The 25,691-nt window shown below is 39.9% G+C and overlaps 1 protein-coding gene across 2 annotated transcripts in view; it reads right to left on the minus strand.

Moving 5' to 3' along the window:
• Window positions 1-25,691, minus strand: part of plxdc1 (plexin domain containing 1) — a 935,956-nt gene that overhangs the window by 632,242 nt on the left and 278,023 nt on the right. For both annotated transcript variants that reach the window (XM_084135569.1, XM_084135568.1), the window contains exons 3-4: window positions 2,841-2,984; window positions 2,588-2,657 (exon numbers count right to left, since the gene is read on the minus strand). In XM_084135569.1, coding sequence (XP_083991695.1) covers window positions 2,588-2,657; window positions 2,841-2,984 — 214 coding nt within the window. The remainder of the gene's footprint in view (window positions 1-2,587; window positions 2,658-2,840; window positions 2,985-25,691) is intronic.

Raw genomic sequence — 25,691 nt, forward strand, 5'->3', positions numbered from 1 at the left:
TTGGTAGCCTATCGCTGGTTCAGTCGACATAAATTCGGGACACATATAATAACTGCTGAAATATTCGCACGTAAAACGTTTCTCAGGTCAATCGGAGCGAGTATCAAACTGAATTAGCCGCACCGTCAGGAAAAGAGGCGGGAGGTTGGTGCCGTCGGGCCGCATGGAGATGATTGGCGGGCCGCCAATTGAATAGCCCTGTACACACCTCAACGGCACTACATTTCCCAGTATTCCTAATGATTACCCACTGCACTCAATCAGCCATCACCTGCACCTGCACATCATCATCACTGTGTATTTAAGTTCCTCCTTGTGTTCACTTCTTGGTCCAGTATTGTTTGTGCGTAGCACACTGTCTCGCATTGTTGGCTCTTTTGTTAGTACTTGTTTAAAAAACCTTGGATTTATCTTCATCTTCATCTTCTGTGGATATCAGACTTACAATACAACAATGCCAAAGTCTCTGGAAAGAGGTTTGGTAAAGTGATATTTATGTTCCTCATGGTTGAGTGAGCAGTCCAATGGGGTTAACGTTTTCCACTGGTTGTGCAGGGTGACAATGCAGTGGGGAAAGGAGCTGGAATCTGTTTCAACAGCCTTGAACACAAAGCTCTGTGGGATGCTGATCTCCTGGTGCACCAAAGGGTCCTAAAATCTTGAACATGCAGATGAAACCCTGAAGTAGGTGCAGAAGGTCCTTAATCGGAACACGTAGCTGAAGGTACCTTGAAGTGAAGGTTTGCTCTCTGGAGCTTGACCGTGTTGGAAATGTCTCTGTGTTATTCTGCCTCTCTGGGCCAGACACTCAGAACTTGGTCAATCCGCTTTTGTCTGGTATGGACACTCGGGACGTGCTGTAGTCTTTACTGTCTTGCTGGATGAAAACTCTGAATGTAGTGTTTGTTATTGTCCTCAGACTGGAGGCTCAGAACGTGGTTATATCTGTTGCTGCCTCACAAGCTGTAGACTCAGATCATGGAATCTGTTGTTGCCTCTCTCTGGCCGAACCAGAGTCTTAGAACAGTGTATCTGTTATGTCTAACCTTCGCTGGCCTGAGACTCTGGTATATCTGTTATGTATCATCCTTGGAGGACAGACTCAGAACAAGGAGTGTCTGTTGAAAGGGTACCTTTTATTCTCGTTCCGATAAGGTGCTTACAGGCTGGGGAAGGGAGACACGGATTCCCCCGTGAGGTGGAGTTAGGGCACAGTTGCATAGCAACGGCCCGTTCCTCTGGGAAAATCTGCGTGTAACCCCTAGCTGAGCCACTAGGTCTGTTTCGGGCAGTAAAAGGTGTCATCAAGGACCTAGTGAGTGCATCTCCGGTAAGAAAGGAACCGGGGCGTGACGCTGAGAACCAGCGCAAGCCACCCCAAGAAAACAATCATCCAACCTCGAGGGCTCGGGACACGATGGTTGATTCCACATGAGCCCGACCCTGTGGGCGGCCCGGGCAAGCATAGTCATCATCTCCAGGTCTAACTCAGGCTCACCCTCCGATGCAGCGATCGACATTCATTTTGTCAGGGGGAGCCTTGTGGGATACGACTGGTACACACTTTTGAGATGGTCAAGCTCCAGCACGTTCCTCGGGCAGCTCTACTGGCAGCGGAGAACAAGAGGGGTGAGGACTCCACCTCTTTGGAGGTATTGGAGTCTTGACCGCAACTCCGAGATGGTCATCTTCCCACAGTGGGTGCATGACTCATCCACGAAAGGTATCTCAGCGTGCCTAACGCCCAAACACGTGAGACAGCGATTGTGGCAAAGTGTGCTTGTTGGGTGACAACCTTTGCTAGTGTTATGGAAGAATGACTTGATTTGAGGCATGCATGAAGTGTTTTGGTAGTTTTAGTTTTTAGTACTGTAACAATATCTGAAACTAATTTGGGAAGGGGTTGGTATAGAGCCCATTATTATTATTTAACAATAGGTAGGACCAATTTATCAGTACTTAGGTCACTTATTCATTGAACACAACACCAGTATATGTGGGGTAAACTGGATAATTTAAGAATTTTAATATTATCTATACAAAAGGGAAAAATGTAGGAATCGTTTTGTACTGTAACATAACTTATAGGCTACTGCAGTGAATTCTAAACAGTAGAGAGCTTTTTTAAATTTTTACAAAAACAACACTGTGTAATTCTACGTTGTTAATGTTTTTAGGTCATTGTTTTATTAGTGCAAAGTGTGTCTGTTGGGTGACAACCTTTGGTAGTGTTAAGTGTTTTGAGGTTGAACATTAACTGAATGTGAAATTAACTGTTGTGCCAAGCTAAAAGTTGGTTAGGAAAACTGTGTGAAGAGTTTGGAAAAAGTGACCCAAGTATTGAGAAATGGGTCCTAGCAATTGTTAAAAAAAACCCCCTGTAACCTCCATTTAGTTAAATGAGCTAAACATCAAGAAGGAAGAAATTATCAGTCTTGAATGAGACAAAAGAGCTCACAGAAACATCTCTGGTGTGCCACTTTCTCAGTTGTGCCTGTTTGCTAAGGCTAAGGCAAACACAAACCAGTCTGACGTGCTCTAAATTGCCTTATAGAGGAGATGGGTGAACAGAGTCTATATACAATACCTCCGGTTGCTATGGTGATTTGCCTCACTTGGTGTCCATAGAAAGGGAAGTTAAAGGTAAGTGCCACCCGCTAGCAAAGCGAAATATAGAGGAGGAGATAGAGAGAGAGAGAAAAAAAAGGAAATGTAGGCAGGGAGTTAAAATGCCAAGTAACAACATAATTACAAGCTAGAATAAGATGAGTTTTATTGGCCCATGTGAGCCAAGTGCTTATTTCCATAAAAATATAGGAATATATGTGTGGTTGTCTCACCGATGCCTGCCGGTGTGTGTTGGACAGGATAGTGTGCACTCTTACAGGTCCTTGATCCACTGAATCAAGATTCACCCACAGTTCCTGTGTATGTTTGTCACCAGGACCAAAACTGTGCCAGGAGTAGTACCTCTGAGAGTCCTCCTTAGAGACAAATAGAGAGAATATGTGAATAATATGCCCATAAAATGTTCAAAAAGGGATGATTATTGAATAGTTATTAAAAAAAAATGAACAGGATTAGGAAGAAGAGGTCAAAAGAATCAAATAAGGACAATGCACTGCAAATAATTTTCGTTATTAATATTTTTCTCTTGTTTTCCAGTAAAAATATAACAATGTCCTAAATGATTTATGATTTGCTAAATGCTATTCTTGATCATCTGGATTTTCTTAAATAGAGATCACGGTTCTCCCATAATTCTAACCATTAGACAACTAAACAAAAAAAAACAAAAAAACAAACAAACAAACGAACAAACAAACATGTAATTTACTTGAGGTTCTAACAAAATATTTCATTTATAAAATGCCTATTTATAAATTTATAAAAATGTTATAAATGAGTCTATTAAAAATATTTATTAATCTTCTTAATCTTTTTCTGGACAAAATTTCAGAGTATAACTTGTCCCGCACCATTTGTCGTAGACCCATGAATGGGGTAAATTCAGACGGGAAATCAGTCTGTAAGTATCACCATGCTAACTGTGTAGCCACAGCCTAGCAACCATTCAGAGCACCCAAGCAACTGTATAGCAAAATGAAGAAGCCATATCTTAGCACATGAACATTGCACAGACTTGGTTAGGTCTTGATCGATTGCTCCTGTCTGCCTTGCTGTTGAGTGGTTTGCATCTGTAAGCTCCATTTAGCTTTCTGTTTTGAATCTCTATTTACTATCATTCCTTGTTGTTTATATTGCTAAATATAACTTACTCATCACCATATATCAGATATTGTCTAATATTGCCTGTCACATTAATCTGACATCGCTAGCTTTTAACTAAATCATTATAGCTAGCATTTCGCTAGCCTGTTAACCTGCCATCTGTGCTTGCCATCTTTTTCACTGATGCCATTTATGAGTCCATCAAACGACTGTGGTGAGTTGGATCAATCAAAAAAGACGGTGAGTCATGTCTTCTCCTGTTATTGTCACTTGCACTGCCTGCTACATGTACAGTATCCAGTACAGTACGATGTCAGACACTGTAATTTGCTCTGGCCCCCTTCCTGTTTGCCGGAGTGATGAGATACTTAGTAAACTGTCCTCACTCAATGGCTGGCTCTCTAAGTGGTGTCCATAGAATAATATAGGGTTCATAGACAATTGGAAAAGTTTTTGGGGCAGACCTGACCTGTTAAAAAGAGATGGTGCCACTCTCTAGTAATATGGCACAGCTCAAACATGACAAACTGGGGCCCAGGTCAGGAAGCAGACAGACTGGCTAAACCGACCGTCTGCTAGCTGTCTCACGTCAGATAAATCCCTACACATAGTGACTCTTTCACCTAGATATCATCATATAAAAACTGTTTCCTGAATTTGTAAATACAAAAAACTCTCAAACCCATTTAATGGTAAAAATTGTATTGATGTTCAACAAATAAAAAACAGATATAACACCGATTAAAAAAATTATAAAGCATGGTTTGTTGAATATTAGATCTCTTTCTACAAAATCACTCTTTGTAAATGATATGATTACAGATCATAACCTAGATGTGCTGTTTTTGACAGAAACCTGGCTAAAACCAGACATTTACATAACCTTAAATGAGTCCATCCCCCAAGATGACGGTTATAAAAACAAGCCTCGTCTGAAAGGAAAAGGGGGAGGTATTGCTGTAATATATAGCAAAATCTTCAGTATTACTAAGGGGTCTAGTTATAAATATAATTCTTTGGAAGTTTTATACTATATACTCTTTCACCTAGATATCATTATATAGAGACTGTGGGCCCTATTTTAACGATCTGAAACGCAAGTATCAAACATGAAACGCAAGTAACTTTGTGGGTGGATCTTGGGCGCTGTTGCTATTATACTGGCGGGATAAATGACTCTTGCTCCCTATGCAAATCTAAAATGGGTTGGAGCTGAAGCTGAAGTAGCTTCATTATTCATAGGTGTGGTTTGGGCATAACGTGAAATAAACCAATCAGAGCGTCATCTCACATTCCCTTTAAGAGCAGGCGCGCTTGTTCCATGGCGGATTGCTATTATAACGGCGGATTTGCCAGGCGCATGCCAGGAGCGGTTCACAGCCGAGGAGACCAACGTTCTCGTCAGGGCCGTAAAAGACAGAGAAGTGACATTGGGGATGGGAGAAACCCACCCAAATTAGCTTCGGTTAAACAGGCATATGATAATTTGGGTAAATGTGTAAACTAGATTTATGCCTATTTTTTCACATCTTCATGGACACAACAATGATTTCCCTTGTGTGTTGATATTTTTCCTTGTAATAATGTAGCCTATGATTAGCAAAAATGAAAACTGCTGCTTCTGTGTAGATGAGAGAATCAAAGTGTATGCGCGTTGTGCACACGCTACATTATGGCCAAGCATGCGCCCATAAAATAGCATTTGAATAACATGCGCAATGGGCCACTGACTTTAGACTAGGTTTTTCCTGGTCAGTGGCGGAATTGTTTTCTAAACCTGCAAAATAGCATCAGGGAACGTTTGCGCCGGAACACTCTTTTCGCTGAACCACCCCCGGGAGTGCAAGTTCATTCCCTAATTTACTGATGTGCGTCTGTGGAGGGAAAAGTCCGCTGTGCGCGGGTGCAAAATAGGAATGATACATGCGTCGGTGTACAAAGTCAATTGTGCTGGGTGCAAGATAGGGCCCTGTGTCTGTTCCCCAAATTAGGACATACAAAAAACTTCCAAACCCATCTAAGGGTAAAAATTTAATTGATGTTCAACAAATAAAAAACAAATATAATACAAATGAGAAAATGATAAAGCTTAGGTTGCTGAATATTCGATCCCTTACTTCAAAAGCACTTATTGTTAATGATATGATTACAGACTAAAACCTACATGTGCTGTGTTTGACAGAAACCTGGCTAAAACCAAACGATTACATGACTTTAAATAAGTCCACCCCCCAAGATTACGGTTATAAACATGAACCTCATCTGAAAGGCAAAGGGGGAGGTGTTGCTGTAATTTATAGTAATATTTTCTAGTTTCTAGTGTAAGTCTAGTTTCAAATATAAGTCTTTTGAAGTGTTGGTGCTTAATGTAACAATATATAGTGTAAATGATAAACCACAAATTAGATTTGTACTGGCTATTGTATACAGGCCACCAGGGGCACCATACAGACTTTATCAAAGAATTTGCTGACTTTCTATCAGAGTTAGTACTGGCTGCAGATAAAGTCCTTATTGTTGGTGATTTTAATATACATGTAGATAATGAAAAAGATGCATTGGGATTGGCATTTAAAGACATTCTGAACTCTATTGGAGTTAGACAACACGTGTCAGGACCTACTCATTGTCACAATCATACTTTAGATCTAATATTGTCACATGGAATCAATGTTGATGCCGTTGAAATTCTGCAGCAGAGCTATGACATCTCAGATCATTATCTAGTCTTGTGTAAACTTAATTTAGCCAAATCTGCAAAGCCGACTCCATGTTACAAATATGTTAGACCTATCACTTCTGCCACTAAAGATTGCTTTATTAATAATCTTCATGATCAGTTTCAACATCTCAGCATCCCAGATAGCTTAGAAGAACTCGATATTGCGACAGAAACTTTTAACTCTCTCTTTTCCAGCACTTTAGATATTAAAGACTTAAAGACAGTTGCTCCGTTGCGCTTAAAGAAGATTAAAGAAAATAGTCCAACGCCGTGGTACAACGATCACACTCAGGGCCTTAAGAGAGCAGCCAGAAAAATGGAGCGCAACTGGAAGAAAACAAAACTAGAGGTATTTCACATTTCATGGAAAGAGAGCTCGACTGCATACAGAGAGGTCTTAAAAGCTGCTAGATCTGCTTATTTTTCAACCCTATTAGAAGAAAATAAACAAAACCCTAGGTATTTATTTGAAACAGTGGCTAAACTAACGAAAAATAAAGCTTCAAGCCCAGAAGTTTCCAAGCAGCACAGCAGTAATGACTTTATGAACTTCTTCACTTATAAGATTGATAATATCAGGGAGAAAATTATAACTGTGCAACTGTCTACTACAGTATTGCATCAGGGAGTGTATTGTAGTCTCCCTAAGGAAAAATTAGATTCATTCATTACTAGAGGAGAGGAAGAATTTTCTAAACTTCCAGAGGTCATAGATCCTCTTCTTAATATCATTAATTTATCTTTGTCATTAGGATATGTACCAAAAACTTTTAAAGGGTTAGTTCACCCAAAAATGAAAATTCTGTCAGTAATTACTCACCCTCATGTTGTTCCAACCCCGTAAGACCTTCGTTCATCTTCGGAACACAAATTAAGATATTTTTGATTAAATCTGAGAGCTGGATCACTCCTCCATAGGCTTCTAAGGCATTATAACTTGCTGGCCCAGAAAATGTATTAAAGACTGCCAGCACTTCTGTGTTGTACGTCACATGCATCACACACATGACCAGCGTTCGGCCAATAGTGAGCCTACGTGTGACGTACAACACAGATGCGTTGCACAGTTATACTACGTGAAAAAACTCGAGGCCCAGAGAGAAGGAAATGAATAGTGGAATAAAGTCGTTATTTTTGTTTGTTTTTTTGCGCACAAAAAGTATTCTCGTTGCTTTATAAACTTAAGATTGAGCCACTGTAGTCACTTGGACTATATTAACGATGTCTTTAATACATTTTCTGGGCCAGCAAGTTATAATGCCTTAGAAGCCTATGGAGGAGTGATCCAGCTCTCAGATTTAATCAAAAATATCTTAATTTGTGTTCCGAAGATGAACGAAGGTCTTACGGGGTTGGAACAACATGAGTGTGAGTAATTACTGACAGAATTTTCATTTCTGGGTGAACTAACCCTTTAAGCTGGCTATGATTAAACCGCTTGTTAAAAAAACGCAACTTGATCCTACAGAATTAGTCAATTATAGGCCGATCTTGAATCTACCTTTTCTGTCAAAGATACTAGAAAAGGCTGTATCTTCACAACTATGTTCCTTTTTAGAAAGAAATGCTATCTGTGAGGATTTTCAATCAGGATTTAGACCGTACCATAGTACTGAGACAGCTCTCATTAGAGTCACAAATTATTTGCTCTCATCATCCGATCGTGATTGTATCTCTCTATTAGTGTTCCTCGATCTTAATGCTGCATTTGACACTATCGACCGCAACATTCTTTCTCGACCGCAAAATTATGTTGGCATTAGTGGAATTGTAAGACTTGAGAAATGAGATAAATGCCAGGCAGTCTCCTTGAGGATCGACCACCCCCTGAGAGGACAAAGGACATTTCTGGAAATTAACATTTGAACTCTCTCTTGTGAAACTAGCACCATCATTCGAGACGCAAGTCTCACCTAAGGAATCCTAATCTACATTTATTCCCCTCTTCCCCCATCCCTCATGCTGAGATCACCAAAATTCACCCAAGAATTTATATGGTTTAATGTGAATAATTATCATACAGTATTACCCATGTTTGGTATCATTTGAAATGTCTCAGTACGACTGGTACAAATGTCTAATTTTCAAATAAGTAAAACAAAAGGTAATTGTCACGGTCACGTTCTTCTGTCTTCATCTGTGTGTGCACTACACTTCCCATCATCCTCCTTGGCACACCTGGACACATTCAGCCATCATCATTATTACCGTCACCTGTGTCCTATCACCAGCACTCCCCATATATACTCTCAGTCTCCCTTCATTCAGTGTCTGGTCTCGTCTATACCCGTCTTAACATGACCCACAGACTCCCGAACACTTACCTGGATTCCTACCTGCCATTCATCCTCTCCGTTCCGTCCTGCCTGTCATCCTGTTCTGCCTTCAGCCCGAGATCTTTTGCAAAGAGAAAGACATTACCAACCAGCTAAGCATCCACTGTTATTCTGTGTTACTGTTACTCACCATCTGTCTGCATCTCCGCACTTCCTGCAAATAAAACCATTAACCCTACCATCTTGTCTGCATCCTCTGTGATCCCTGACAGAAGACCAGACCCAAAACACGAAGTAATTTCCAACTTCAGAGTTCAGGATGTGTTGGAACCTGATCGCGGCGTTGGCTCAGGACAGCCGCGATCTTTTTTAGTTCACTTTAGGATTTTGTTCTTTGGTGGCTGACTGTGGTCTGAGCGATCATATTATCATTGCCTGTTACCGGATCGGGGCTGAGTACGTTGACCCACGTCCACTCCCTGATCTTTCAGGGCTAGACTGGAGGGAGGCGATATCTGTTTGCTGGGACAGCTTTATTCCTGAGAGTGCGTTTTCAACCAACACCACTCATCTCGTCAAACCAGTCACTCCCACCGAGCTTATCTCCAGAGATAATGATTTCTCCGTTCTCCCTCCTCTCATCGGCCCATCAGATCCAGATCCCGCTTATCCTGCCAGCCCTTCAGTCGCCTGCCCGCCAGAGCCAGTCGCCTGTCCGCCAGAGCCAGAGCCAGTCGCCTGCCCGCCAGAGCCAGAGCCAGAGCCAGAGCCAGAGCCAGTCGCCTGCCCGCTCGAGTCTGTGAGTGTCGTTCTCCCCGAGCCAGAGCCAAAGTTTCCTAAGCCCTCTTCCTCGCTGGTCCCGTCCAGCATAAAGCCCTCTTCGCTGGTCCCGCCCAGCACAAAGCCCTCATCGCTGGATCTGCCCAGCACAAAGCCCTCATCGCTGGATCTGCCCAGCACAAAGCCCTCATCGCTGGATCTGCCCAGCACAAAGCCCTCACCGCTGGTCCTGCCCTCAACGTTGGAAGACTCCCCATAAATCCTGATGTACTTGTTACATCATAAGAAGGATGGCGTCTACGCTAATATTAGTCTCTCTGTTTATCCTAGGTTTACCGCAGTCCACCGGATCCAGGCCGTATCCAGATTTGATGAAGGACCTGCACCTGGACATGATGACAACGCAGTCCTGAAGTGTCAACCAGTCCCTCCCCTGTTTCCTGAAGTCAGCCGGATCCCGCCCGTATCCAGATCAGATGGTGGACCTGCACCTGGACCCATCCATGACGCATCCCTGAAGTACCAGCCTCATCAGCCCTGTGAAGGCCTCATCGACACGACCAATCTGACTTCTGACCTGTAATGCTGCCTGGATTATAATCATACACTGTTTGCTCGTTGGCCAGAGGAGAACTGGCCCCCGACTGAGCCTGGGACTGAGTTTTTTTCTCCATTCTGTCACCTGATGGGAGTTTTGGTAGTTAGTTCACTTAGTGAACTGTAGTTAGTTCACTTTTAGGTGTAAGTTACAGCAACACCTCCCCCTTTGCCTTTCAGACAAGGCTCATGTTTATAACAATAATCTTGGGGGATGGACTCATTTAAAGTAATGTAATCGTCTGGTTTTAGCCAGGTTTCTGTCAAACACAGCACATATAGTTTATGATCTGTAATCATATCATTAACGATAAGTGTTTCTGAAGATATAGGGATAGAATATTCAGCAACCCAAGCTTTATCAATTGATAAAGTCTCTATGTGATGGGATTTATCTGACTTCTGGACTTCTGGAAATGATGCAGAGGATGGTGACTAGGTAGATATGTGACACTAAGACTATGTACCATATTACTAGAGAGAAGAGCGGCACCATCCCAGGAGTGATGAATACAATCTCTTTTTAACAAGTCAGGTCTGCCCCAAAATCTTTTCCAATTGTCTATGAATCCAATATTATCCTGGAATTCTCTCCCCCGATAACTCTGTTGTGTTAATAATATCTGAATTCAAATCATAACTCAAAACTCACTTATTTTCTGAATGTTATAATTCTTAAGTTGTGTTCTGTATTTTGTTGTGCTTGATTCTATGCTGCTGTATGCTGCCCTGTCTATATAATGCTCTTCTACTTTTCTGTATTCTTGTTACTCTAACCTACTTACTATTTTGTGTCATCATTGTCTACCATATTGGTGTTATCCTTTCCTTGTTGTATGTACATTTTAAAGCGTCCTTGAGCACTGGAAAGGCGCTATATAAATAATAAAATAAAAAAAAATTATTAAAACTTATTATTAAGACTAGATTTTTAAAATGTACTGTAAAGGAATAACAATATTTTATGTTTAATAAAAAAAAGAGAATAATAATAATGTCACACACAGGTTGAAACAGAGAATAAAGGATCTACTTGCAGCAACTTAACTATCTTCAATGAACATAAAATAAACCAAACACTCAGACAAAAGTGACAACAGATTTTTGTCATAAGTGTATTGTGATTGTCAAAACATTTTAGTAACTAAACTGAATTTTATTAGGTTTAGTGACAACATGTTACAAAGTTTACATGGTACAATTTCTGGTAAGGTACGTTTTTTTTATTATTGCTTGACACAAATTTCACGATTTCAATTAAATTAAATTCTTGTGATTTGATTTAATATTGACTCATTTGGATAAATATTAGGTACACAAGATAGGCGTTAATTTTTCTTAAAAAAAAAAAAAAAAAAAAAAAACTCACCTAATGCTGTAAACATACAGAGAGCCCTATCAGCTGGTAGTATTATTTAAGGCGAGACACTACAGGTGAATAGGGTAAATTTTTTAACTAGCAGATATCACCATGAAACTTTCCCAGTTGATTACCTACAATAAGATGAGAAAAAAAATTATTACAAGTTTTCTGTAATTTAATGTTTAAATATGCAAATTAGGCAATATCTAATTAAATATGTGCTAATTTGCATATATTTATATATATATTCATATATTCTGAGTATTGGATAAAGCCAGGTTAAAACAATTTTTTTCATTGTGTTCACATATTAGATGGGAAAAAAATTACAGAGGGATTTATGGTTATCTACTTTTGTTATCCTGTAAATCAGAATATACTGTCAATAGCCTTAAAAAAATGATTTTCGCCATGTTTTTTGGAATAAAATGTTATATAAATCAGGCTAGGAATAATATATTTACAAATCCTTCTGTAAATGTCTTCATAATATAACTAGGTACAAGACTGGAAAGTTTGGTGTATATAGGTGCTACTGAAGTGGAGATTTCGGACTTGGAGTATGAGAGAAATGTCATTTTGAGAAAACAGGCTTTAAAGATTTATCATCAACCAATGAGATTGCGCATTCAGCCCTTTTACTTTCACGATTGGTTGCTGATAAAAAGGAAATGACCATATTTGGATACGACAGCATTGTACAGGAGAGAGAGAGCTTTCCAGCGGTGCATGTAATGATGGTGCAGACAGCGATCGCGGAGCAGCATGTTGATTAAGAACGCCAACTTTTGTTGAATTTATGAGAAATCTATAGCCTAGAAATCTAGACGCACCCTAGCGGCAGCAAAGTTTATTTTGCAGCCAGGGTAGTCTAGCAACTATCCGTTGACTTTCAAGATGGAAAAAACAAAATTAGGTCAGGCCAATCACATCGTCTATAGAGTAGGCGGGGCGGGCTTAACATAATGACGACAGAGTTGCAACGGTTCCCTGCTTCTTGAAAACAAAGAATGGCTGCTGCTGCTGGCAAACAGTCTTTCGAATCGGCTTTGGCCGATCTCTGGAGTACTTGGAGTTAAGTTTTTCTTTGAGAAAAGAGCAAAGAACGGCACTTAAGTCATTCTTAAAAAAGGAAGATGTGTTTGTAGTTTTGCCGGCCAGATATGGCAAAAGTTGAATCTATCAACTAACGTTAGCTCGCTGGGAAAACGATCTGGTTGGTTGAAGCGCTGTCCTATTGCGTGCAGAGGGAATTTGAAAGACAGCCGTTTATCCCGCCCCTCGGATTGAGTCGTGTCTATGGTGAGTTGCCAGACCTAACATCTTGATGTAGGCTAAGAAATCTAGAGACGCAAACAGACAAAGTGTAGTAAAATAAAGACCTAAATGTGTATTTCGGACTTTTTTTCACCACAAGTCTGAAAGAAGATGTTATTGAAGACAAATATCCAAAAATCTCAAAATTGACCAGTAAAAAAAAAAAAAACTAGGCTATGTTTTTGCCTGCCATGTCTCACTTTAAGGTAAAAAATAACTCAAATTAAATATAATGCGTTTTTTTTAATTATAATAACAACTTTAGTAAAAGTAAAATAAAAATATAATAAATACGTAATATAGTACACATATTTAGCAAGCTCTCTATAGCTCTTTTTTTCTAGCCAACTAATGTGCTATAGCCCATATTATGGTCATTAAATGGCTTTCCTGAGGTAAATGTTATGTGACATAATTGTTCTCCAGCTGTTTTATTGACCCCTTTCCGCAGATGAAAAACACTGATTGATCAATATCATGTATGAGGAATATACATTTCGGTAAGTTGTACTGTATCTTTCAACATTGTTCATTTGTGTTTTTTTACTATTAGCTAGTAGAGATGATCGGTTCACGTGCCGCTAGGGATCTGTCACGTCACATTTACAAGCGCCAAAACGGTATTTATTGTTTGAATTTCGTAATAAAATTGACAGAATCTGAGAGCTGAGATTTTTTTATATCATAAGTAACCTGCTGTGTCTAGTTTGTCGGTCTCCGTGTCCTCTTTGCTTTGCAATTTTTCTGTGCGTGAGAAAATGGATGTGTGGCGTGATATGGCGAGTAGATAATGCCTTTTCTAAGACTACCCTGAAGAAGGAGAAGGAGCAGTCTACCCTTCCGTCGCCGTCAGTCCGTGTCTATTTTTGAATGGGATTAATAGACGGCAGACGACAGACCGGCGGCGACGTTACGGCGACGTCTCAGTAGGAATGTAACTGACGGCGACGTGGCGACAGCATATGTGAAAAATGTTTTTAAAAATCATGACGTCTGAACTTGGTACATTGCCTAATAAGACGTCTGATACACACATCGTCCCTCTGTACGTCGCCTAATAAGACGCCTGATACACACGTCGTCCCTCTGTACGTCGCCTAATAAGACGCCTGATACACACGTCGTCCCTCTGTATTTCGCCTTTAAAACATTTCAAAGTTTGCATTAGTAGATGTACTTGTTATAGGCTATTGCTTTTACAGTAATTAGTAAACTCATTTCTCAAAAAGGGCCACTGGTGCTTAATAACTAAGTTTATTCAATGTTTGATACACTATAGGCTATACAGTCAAAAGTTTTTGAACGGTAAGATATTTTAAACAGTAATATTGTGAAATAGGCTATTTATACAACTTAAAATAACTGTTTTCTATTTGAATATATTTTAAAATGTCATTTATTCCTGCGATCAAAGCTGAATTTTCAGCATCATTACTCCAGTCTTTAATGTCACATCATGATCCTTCAGGAATCATTGTAATATGATGATTTTATGCTCAAGAAACATTTATGATATTATCAATGTTAAAAACAATTGTGTACAATTTTGTTTTTACGATTATTTGATTAATAGAAAGTTCAAAACAACAGCAACTATCTGAAATTTGCCAGCACAGAAATAAATTGCATTTTAAAATATATTAAAATAGAAAAGTTTAAATTGTATAAATTATAAATTGTGAAACAGTTTAAATTGAATAAATATTTCACAATATTATTGTTTTTGCTGTATTTTGAATCAAATAAATGAAGCCTTGGTGAGCAGAAGAGACTTAAAAAAAAATCTTACCGTTCAAAAACCGATGTAGCCTAACTATATTGGCTGTTACGTTAGTGTGTAAAAGTTATTTAACATGTTTTCATCAAGTCCTTATTTCAACATAATATCTCGTTATTTCGACATAAGTCGTTATTTTCGACATAATATCTCGTTATTTCGACATAATACGTCATTTCGATATAATATCTGTTATTTAGACATAATAAGTCGTTATTTCGATATAATATCTGTTATTTAGACATAATAAGTCGTTATTTCGACATAATAAGGGGACATTCTAATCTGCATTAAGCCACATTAAGCGTTCTTATAATGGTTTTCTATGGGAGGAAAATTCTTAACGTGTAATTAAACATCTGATTTTTTGTATAGTAGGCTAGCCTACTTTATTATGATTTTAGTATCATAATGATTTATAAATGCAGGCACAATTATCCGTGAACTTGATAAATGTTGCAGATGTTTTATGCACAAATAAATGCCTTAGTTTGAATTTATGTGTGCAAAATTCAGAATTAATTGAATGTGCAGAAATTTGTACAAATAGAGAGTCTTTAGACATGTTGTAGCCATTAAATAAGTGCATTTGGTTTCAGCATGAGTAAGATTGTCATGATCCTGGTTCTTTTCCTCTTTCTCTGTCTCCCTCTTGTGGTCACACACTCTCTCGCACACACTATTACGCACACACATTCTCTCCTCCGCTCATTATCTCTTACAGCTGTTTCCCCTTTTGTTCCCATCTCCTCACCTGTTCCTTTTTTCTCTTGATTGTCTCAGCTTCTTATTCCCTCTTCCTAGCCCTGTCTTGTTGTCGGATTATTCAATGATCTCACGCGAGATACGTCTATGCTCCTGTCTTGTCCTGTCTGTGGAAAGTGATACCATTTATTCTACTGTGAGTTAGACTGCCTACAGACTGTGTATTATCCAGCTGTGCCTGTTTGCAGAGTACCTGTTCAGCGCCCGCTCACGGCTGTTACCCTCTCTGCTGTCTACACTCTTCCTGACTGGTTGAAAGCATCTCGGGGTCCCTGGGGCCCGTTCTTCGTACGTCGCTAACTCAGTTAGCTGGATTTGATTGTTGACGATTTGGCATGATCTTGGATTGTTTGGTTCTTCGAAGCTCATCCTGGACTTGCTGTCATAGCAACAGGTGCGCAAACTTAAACCTGCTCGCGAGCAGGCTTATTTCATGTAAACAGGATTAGATCGCGGCTTCACAAGCGGAGCTGATACGGGAAGTCCAGCGCAGCGCGATAGTGCACTTTCTGAGATATATATTTTTTTTCTCGTGACTCGTGAGATTGTCGTTTACATTATTAATTTGTTGGAAACGCACATTTATTTTCGACTTGTCAGAGTCGGGCTTTAACTACAGCACACACTGTGCCCTAAGATTATTTGCGAGTGGCTCTTTCCTTTACACTATTGGAGATGGGGAGAACTTGATGGAAAGTGCTGTCTGTCGTTTTTAGGTTTACAAAACAGTTTTATGTTTTTTTGTGGCATTTCCAAGCCACTTAAGACCCAATGTTGTAAAGCAGTTTTTTTTAAGCAGTGTGTTTTTTTTTTTTTTTTTTTTTTTTTTTTTTTTTTTTTTTTTTAGGCTATCATATTTTTTTTTATGAAGATCATGCAATCATGACCATGCTGATTACAGTATATGTCACTCAGGTTTATAGACCATAGACTGCCATCAAGGCCTCAATGAAGGGGATTATGTGAACAGAAAGGGGGTTCACAATGTAAATGTGCAGCCCAGTTACTATTGTGATTCTTAATCTTAATATTCCAGATTAATAATATTATATCAAATAAAAAAGGCAGTTGACAAATCTTCCATATCACAAATGTGAAAGTAAAATGGCCAGGATCTGTGCATGACTTAAGAATTTTCAGAAATTCACATTCATGCACATTATTTGAAAGTGGTAAGGAAAGTTCCACAATTAAATATCAAGCTCACTGTATTACATACACTTATGCTGATCCTAACAGAACTGCATTTTTTCATAGGTGATTATGACATGTTCCTGCCTGCAGACAGGTGTTTTATGCCCCCATTCCCTGACCCAAACCAGTTACAATGCAGCATAGCCAGGACAAGGGCACAATGAAATTAACTGGCTAACTAAAGGGAAGATTTCAGTGTCTGAAAAGACTGAGGGGTTGCACACCTGACAGGGCCTGTGACATTGTTGCATGTGCCATACTACACAACACTGCCAAAAAAACACTTTTCATTAAATGTTTAATAAAAGACAAATAGCCTATGCTTAGTTCCTTGAGTTTTATTTCAATTGTTCTTTGTAAAGAAAAGCCAGTGGTCAAGTGCCTGCAAAAAGAGATATTAGACACATGCCTCATGCAACAAATAAAAAGGAAAATTTGTCTATACACTGCCCACCTTTAGGCCTATGTCTGCTCTGTCTGTGCAGACTCTTCTGTAGGCCTTTCTGTAGATGTGGAATCTTGCAATTTATGTTGCAGCCATAAAGCATTCAAGTATAAATTAAGTAAAGTTATTTATGCACTTGCAGGTAGGCTAGTTCCTCCATATGACAGTTATCTGAGAGGGTTTATTCACTGTCCAGTGCAATGGAAACAAATGGACATTACAAAGTCTTATACTTTCTTTCCTTTGGAAAGTTATAAAATGTCCACTTACTGCACATATTTCAGCCACCACTTTCTTGGGAACAGATACAAGTGTTGGTGTATTTTGTAAAAGTGCACAAAAGAGGAAAACACAATGTCATTACAATGAACTACACTGGGGAAAAATGTGATCAATAACTCATATTTTTACATTAACATAAGTTTATCAGTTTTCACTTTCACAAGTCAAAGCAATTCATATCAAGATTTAACAGTTGAAATGACTATACGGCCTTAATTTAATGCAGCAAAAATTATTTTACAGTGTAGGCTACTAAGATATTTTTTCTCAGCCTTTTTCTTGGTTGCTTTTATAAACAGACAACCATTAATTTAACAGTGCCTTTTATAAAAGAGACTATAGGCCTACTATAACTAAAAATTACCATTATGTAGAATATGTTTGTACTTCACTTTTATTTGCTCCCATGTTCTAGTGTGGTGACTCTGACATTACAATGAACAAAGTAATTATGCAATTATTAAAATACAAAAATATAGGTGATATTAAGTAATAAAAACATCTAACATGGCCACTTCTAACGGATTTAAATTGTCTACTACTTTTTGCCAGCCCTCTATCCTGGCCTTTGCAGACTTTGAGGTGTTCCCTGGCGTTTTGATTAAACATTACAATTCCGAATAAACTTTTAGTTCTTGCTCGGCTGAGGAGAAAAACTGAGCGCGCTCTTTGGCCACGCTGAGCAGCCAATAGCAGCGTTGCTGATCAATGTTTCTACTATCGATACATATCCCCTTTTAAGCCAGCGCATGAACGCGCAATTATCTCAGATAACTCAATCCAGCTATACTAATCATAAACAACAGGTGAGTTCGAAGAACCCAATTAGCCGGATCATGATTAGCACGATGAAATCTTGGATGTGTCATTTGATCTCGGATGTAATAAGCAACGTACGAAGAACGAGCCCCTGGTCTCTACCCTCGTGGAAGTTTATGTTGTTTACCTAAGATCCAGTCTTCTGGCAGTTTTTTGTTCTGGCTCTGATTTATGCCTGTGATTTGTGTTCTAATTACTCATTGAGGACCATTTCCTTATTTATTAAAGACTGTCAACTGCATCCCACCCTGGTCTTCCATCATTCTTACCATAACAAAAATGAGTAAGAGTTTTGTTTTTTAGGAAGCCTTTCTTTAAAGTGAATTTCGTTTTCTATAAATTGTATCTTAATTTTAAGCAATTTGTCATCAACCAATTGCCTGGATTTAATAAATAAGAAGCAAATAGCAGACAATATTATCATGATATGGAGGCGCCCGCGCGGTCACTTGCATTGCACGTGAACTGGAGCGCATCTCATCCTAACCGAAACTCAGCGTTTGTATAAAATTGTATTAATTATAAATTGTGAAACAGTTTAAAATAAAATAGTCAATAGTCAACTTATTTAAAATAGTCGACACTGACAGCCTTAGTTTTGAACATTTGAACATGAACCTACATTGTTTTACATTTTGTGACTAAAAGACTGTCTTATATTTTTTCATTGTTGATTTCTTGAAAATAATAGGCTATTAAAATACTTTCTTGTCACCTTCTCCTGAAAACAATATCGTGAATAGTTGCATATTGCCATGGGCGTCAGTTTGGTTTGAAATGTGCTGGGGACAGAGATGCATTCGGAAGTGCATTTTCAGAAGTGCTGGGTACAATGACCCTTTCATTTTTTTTTCTCTCTTTCGCGCAGGTTATGTTTTGAAAGACTTTTCAACAGGCCCACCCAAAACTTAAAAAAAAAAAAAAAAAAAAAAACTTTTACTATAGACTATTCTAATTTTGTCAATAATTATAAAAAAATCGCCAATAAGCTCATAATTTGTGCTAAAATAGTGTTTAGTTTTAAAAAACATTTTAAAAAGCTGGTTATATTTTGATGTTTTTGCGCAAGTTCAGCAGACAGTGAGGTTCGGGTTTATTCCGATCAGAGCTCGTGAGTGGAGAGCGCATTTCTGGATATTCCGCTCCGCTCGTTCATTCCACATCTGGGTATCGCTCAACCCAGATGTCCTGTTGCCTGGTTCGAAAATATGTGGAATAAGGGCTGCTTCCGACTAAAAGTTTTTTTTCTAGTCGACTAGTAGGCTAGTTGTTCATTTAAGTCATTCGTGGACAAATCGCCCCTTTATATTAATTTAATTACTTATATAGCCTACAGGATAATGAGTGTTTACGTAATATAGCCGCACTCAAGCGCACGACCGCACGCATAAAGCTTGCCACAAAGAACCGGTAAAAGTAATGATTATGAATGCGTCTAAATGTGTCTAAATACGCTGTGAATGTGAATGTGCATTATACGCTGAGTTTCGGTTCATTTATGAGACGAACTCCAGTTCACTCGCCGGCGCCTCCATGTCGTGATTCTGCTATATTTACTTCTTATTTATTAAATCCAGGCAATTGGTTCATGAAACATTGATTAAAATTAAGATATAATTAATACAAAACGAAATTCAATTTAAAGAAAGGCAGCTGTTCTGTTTGAGGTCTCTGTGAAAGTTTTAAAGCAGTCTTTTAGTGCCGCTTTCAGAGCGCTCACGTCCGTAACCGAGAACTGACACGTTGTTTTTTCCCTCATAAATGCGAACACGAAAAATAAAATGAATATTATAATGTTTTTTTGTTGGGTCAGACAATGATTAGGCCTACCAAATTTCTCTCTCATATTGCTCCTCATAACCACTGAAAACGGTCAAAAAAATCGAACCAAAAGTCAAATTAATATGGACGGAAGTTAAAAGTGGTGGGTACAAAATGACTCATGACGAAATCTGGTGGGTACACGTACCCACCGTCCCCACCGAAATCGACGCCTATGGTATTCGCCCATTATGGTCAACTGTGTTAATTAAAATTATTACCACCTTCAAAAGTAAAAACTCAGAATGACACATTCCAGAATATTATGTTTATAGATTACAATTAATGAATTTAGCTGTTCAACTTTAAAGTTGTTGTTAATAATTGTGCAAAAAGTTGTGACTTTGATGGTGTATAATTTGCATAGTCCTCATATCCAGTAGAAAGTGAGTGAATTATTTAAAAAATATATATATTATGTTCGTAAACCATTCAGAGATGACATTAATGTCATACACAACTTTGTATACAATACAAAATTTGTATCAATGATATTTTCAATGTCATCAGAACACAAGAAAAGAATGATTGATTAAAAAAGATAACAAAGGAAAGATAAGAAAAGCTAGGGGGAAAAATAGATATTAATTTATTGTGGTGCGACGTTGGAGTCACACGTTGGTGTCACGTGTCTGTGGTGCGGCGTTGGAGTCACACGTTGGTGTCACGCGTCTGTGGTGCGACGTTGGAGTCACACGTTGGTGTCACGCGTCTGTGGTGCGTCGTACCCCTTCTGTCACGTAAAAGTACACGACTGTCGACTTCGGTAGGTTATCCGTGGCACTATCTACTCGCCATAGGCGTGAGAGCGTGTGAAAAGTGTCAATCGCGCGAGTCTCACGGTGAATGCGTGAGAGTTGGGTGCGAATGGTAAAAGGGTTTCATTCCAGCATCAGCAGAACAGTCAGAACAAAGAAAACAATACCCATTCTTCTGCTGCAGGAGATGCCCCAATAAAGATTTTTAAAAAACATTTGTCTTAGTGCAGCCTGCAGTGTGCAATAAGCTCTTTAAGGCTGTATTAGAACAGCAGGAAATGATCACTGAAGTTGCAAACTCCGCTGCAGCGCCGTCACAACAATACCAGATGCAGAGCTTCTTCCGTAGAGCACTCGTAGAGGTGACTGCTTTGAGCAAAACTAAACAAACGGTCGGCTCCGAAGCTGAATGAGCATTGCACGTGCTCTTCCTTGCATACCCACTTCGTGGGGCAGAGTTCGCGATGCAAATCTTGCACAACATTTGCCCAAAAATCAGTTGTGACCATTTGGTCCAACAGAAAAGGTCCAACAAAGGCTATATAAATATTTGGGTGCTAGATGTTTATTGTGCTTTTGTTCCATTTGGGTATATAAAGGGAATTGGCAAACCACTCAAGGAAGCATCTGTAAACAGAACTTCCCACACTGTTGCTGTGTGTCGCTATTGCCAGGTATGCTGACTCTTTAAAAATATTTTGATATTACATTTTGAATTGTGTTTCTATTAAATGCTGATCAGTTGTGTACTGTGTATTCTTTTTAATTTGATGTTTAATCCTGCCTGGCAAAAAAAATAAATGTTGATCTTAATTTATTCTGGTGTTACCTCAAATCTCTGTCCAGGATAGATCAAACTGAAGGCACAAAATGAATTGAGCAGGTAGCACATCATTCAGGAGACCTTCTGATTTCTGATTATCACTGACTTAGCAAGTTGCAGTTTTGCGACTATAAAAAACACACTTTTTGTTATGAGTCAGCAGAGAGCGGCCACTTAAATGTAAAATAGATTGCACTGCATCCTCTGACTAAATCAGAACTAATCAGCTAATTTGTGTCTGTGAGCTCGCGATCCGGCCGACGTTCAGTCTCAAAGCAACACCGGGTCCACTGATGAACGAATATTTGAAATTATGGGATACCCAGAATAATCAATGATCTAAATTAAATCACAACTAATTTTATGATCAGCTGTTAAGATAGAAAATTAGTAAGCGCCAGAAGCGGCAGAAAAAAACATACACGCAGAATACTTCGACCACGACATTGGATTCCGTTTTTAGGCCAGCTTACAAGCGATTTGGCATGTGAACTGGACAAAAAATTCCATAGACTTAGGCAAAAATGTTGTGAGATCAAATCTCTGGATCAGAATGTCATAGTGATTAGGGTGGGCTCATTTATCTTGGCCTAGCAAGCAGCCAATAATTAGTGACATAAAAATGTCATTGCCATGCCTTAGCAACCAGTTATAGCACCCTAGCCACCATCCTGTAGACTTGCATTCAAAAAAGTGGTGTTACATTACAAAGTTACAATATTAGTGGTGCTTGAGAAGCGAAGCATCACTTGTAGCAGCCATTTATTGTAATGTAACATTACACTTTGTGGTGCTGTTACATAGTATTATTAGAGCACCTGGGTGACAAGAAGGTGTGCATTGGTAATGGGGTAGCACAGTTTTTGACCATGCTAAAACGTGCTAGAGGGTAGCGTGCAAGAAACAATGTGGATTATTGACAATATTGATGTATGCTGTGTCTGTAAAATATGTTTGTAAAACATGTTTATGGACATGAAGGAATGAGAAGCCACAGGAAGTGGATTTGAGGCAATGTTTATTTATTGGAATGAAATAAAGAAAGGTATTGTTTGCATCAACATCTGAATGCATGGACTCTGTTTGTACGGGTTAAATACTTGCACACTCCTGTTATCAATGGCAACAGCTTAATGGAAAGCCATAACATTAAGACAAAACTCTGCTTCAATGGACTGTAAGCATAAACTTCACATGGACTCCATTTAGTTGAGACAGAGGCTTCATTGAACGTAAATTCTTCAGCTCAGTACCTGTTCCTGTTGGAGTCGTATTGGATTTCATTTTCAGTTCTCATTGGATTCATATTGGAATGACTGCTGCTGGGACATCGCTTGATTCGGCACCAGATAAAAAGGTATATTGTTGCAACGAAAATATGTTTAATGGCCACTGAAGTCAAGTCAAGTCACCTTCATTTATATAGCAATTTTAACCATATAGACTGTTTCAACGCAGCTTTACAGTGATAACAGGAAATTAAATGAACACATATTGTTTTGGCTTTACAGCAGCTCTAGAATAATGTTATTGTCCAGCTAAAGTTAGTTTTGGTAAAGTTAAAAGGTTAAAACATTTATTTATTTGTATTGCATATTGAAGCACATGAATTATTGCTGACTTTGTTACCTGATAATGAAATTGAGAAACATAATATATGGGCAAAAAAATCAGGGCAAAAATGACCCCAAACAATGGTTTATTGAACATGTAAATGTATGGCTGCCTAAACCTGTAACATGTCAGAAAACATGCCCCGAAAGGGGCTATTGATGTAAATAATAATGATTATATTGTTCCAGAGGACAGGGTTTCAAATGTATCAAAACGCACCACTGCCTTTTGTAAGCACAGTTCAAGCAGCAGTTGTTCCCTTTCAGTCAGTCACGTTCGACATTACGATTTTGGATCTCGCCTGAGAGCCCAATCACCTGCGAGTGTAAACTAAACTAGCCAATGGACATTGGCATGCAAGATTTGCATCGCAAACTCTGCCCCACAAAGTGGGTATGCAAGGAAGAGCATGTGCAATGCTCATTCAGCTTCTGAGCCGAGCGTTTGTTTAGTTTTGCTCAAAGCAGTCACCTCTACGAGTGCTCTACGGAAGAAGCTCTGCATCTGGTATTGTTGTGACGGAGCTGCAGCGGAGGTTGCAACTTCAATGATCATTTCCTGTTGTTCTAATACAGCCTTAAAGAGCTTATTGCACACTGCAGGCTGCACTAAATCCTGCAAGCTGTGACCATTTCCCCTGTGCGCTTCAGCACTGAAAAGAGCCTATTTCCCTAAAAGAGCAAGCACAGCTGTGACACTGCTTCTTTTTAAAGATGTCATTCCACCTGTGTGTTTCTAGATGCGGTCATTACCTGGCTCTGTCTGACAGTCACTCTCGCTGCCTTATGTGTCTGGGCTTAAAGCATGCTGAAGTGGCTTTTGCGGATGAGTCATGTACCCACTGCGGCCGAGACTCGACTACCTTAGACAAGGTTGAGTCCCCTCACCTGTTCCTCTTCTGTTAATCAGAAGAGGGCTACTTCAGTGAATAGCCAGGGTGACCTGAGGATTACAGTGGGTCATTGCCCGCTGAGCCAATCTCCGTGGGCAGCCTACTCTTCTAGCGCACAGCAAGCTGTGGAGCTTCCGGGTGAGTATACTGGTTCTTCCCATGGAGGACCAAGCGTTTCATTCAGGGCTCCGGCGGAAGATCGGATGTCGATCGTTGCATCGGAGGGTGAGACAGAGTCCTCCGAGTCTGACCCAGAGCTGACAGCTATGCTTTCCCAGGCCGCCCGAAAGTGTCGGGCTCGAGTGGAGGACTCCACCGTGTCCCGAATGCTCAGGGCTGAATGATTGGTATCTCCAGGGTGGTCCATGCTGGTTCTCAGTGTCCCAACCCAGTGCCTTCCCAGAGGTGCATGAAGAGGTTACCAGATCATGGACAGCACCATTTTCTGCCCGAAACCGGTCTGGTGCCTCCTCCCCTCACTGCTCTCAATGGTGGGGTGGACAAGGGGTACGTGGAGATCCCCCTGGTGGAGTGTGCAGTGCAACTATGTCCAAAAAGTGCTGCCGCCTGGTGGGGTAATCCAAGGCCTGTAAGTTCTCGTCCATTCTTATGGCCAAGGCTTGCAGAGCCACTGCAGAGGAATGCTGTGGAATGCTTTGCCTCTCTTTCTGCGTTGTGCGAACTCTGTTGATTCTTTCAAAAAGCAACTGAAGACTCTGCTCTTCAAGCAGGCTTTTAGTTAGTCAAGGGTTTTTTTTATGGTTGTTTGTTATGTTTTCTATTTATATTTAATATTCTTGTATTTTGAATTTGTTACTGTATTATATTTTATTGTGAAGCACTTTGTGATTTTTATCTGTGAAAAGTGCTATATAAATAAATTTTACTTACTTACTTACTACACTGGACAGGCCTCCTCCGCCCTGCATGCCATGGCTCTCCTGCAACTGTATCAAGCCAAGGCACTTAAGGAGTTTCACGAGGGTAGTTCTGACCTAATTCTGCAGGAGCTGCACACAGCGATGTAACTCACCCTACATGCGCTGTAAATCACTGCGCTGCCTGGGTCAGATGATGTCCACTTTGGTGGTCCAGGAACGCCATCTCTGTCTGAACCTGACAGATATGAGGGAGACTGATGAATATTGTTTTCTCGACTCCCGATCTCCCAGGCCGGCCTCTTCTGTGATGCAGTTGAGAATTTTACCCAGCATTTCTCAGCTGCACAAAGAAGGGTTTGGCAGGGGCCTGGACGGGCTGCGCAGCCTTCCTGCAGCTTCCTCCACTCCTGCACAGCCTCAGCATCAGCCTCCACCTAGGCCACAGCTTGGAGCCGGTTGCAGGAAGGCTGCACAGCCCGTCCAGGCCCCTGCCAAACCATTCAATCTTAAGAGCAAGAGGCCCTGAGACGGGAGAACCAGAGATGGAGGGAGCAGCTATTCGGGAGATGGTGACTGCACCACTGGAGAATGGAGGCCGGGTGGAGAATCTTCTGTTAAATTTTGTTTCTGTTCCGCCAAATTCCAAAGTACAGTTCAAAGTACAATAAAAGAGCAGTTCCCTTTCAGTCGGGTAACGTTCGACTTAGTCGATCGTACCAACTGATGGGATCACGCCAGGCAGCCAGATGTCTTCGATATAGTATACAAATCAAGCCAAATGAGCTTTGGCAGGTGCGCAATCCACGCCCCGCCCTGCAACGCGGGTATAACAG

The sequence above is a fragment of the Abramis brama genome (genome assembly GCF_963993115.1).
Source record: "Abramis brama genome assembly, chromosome: 14".
NCBI classification, from domain to species: Eukaryota; Metazoa; Chordata; class Actinopteri; order Cypriniformes; family Leuciscidae; genus Abramis; species Abramis brama.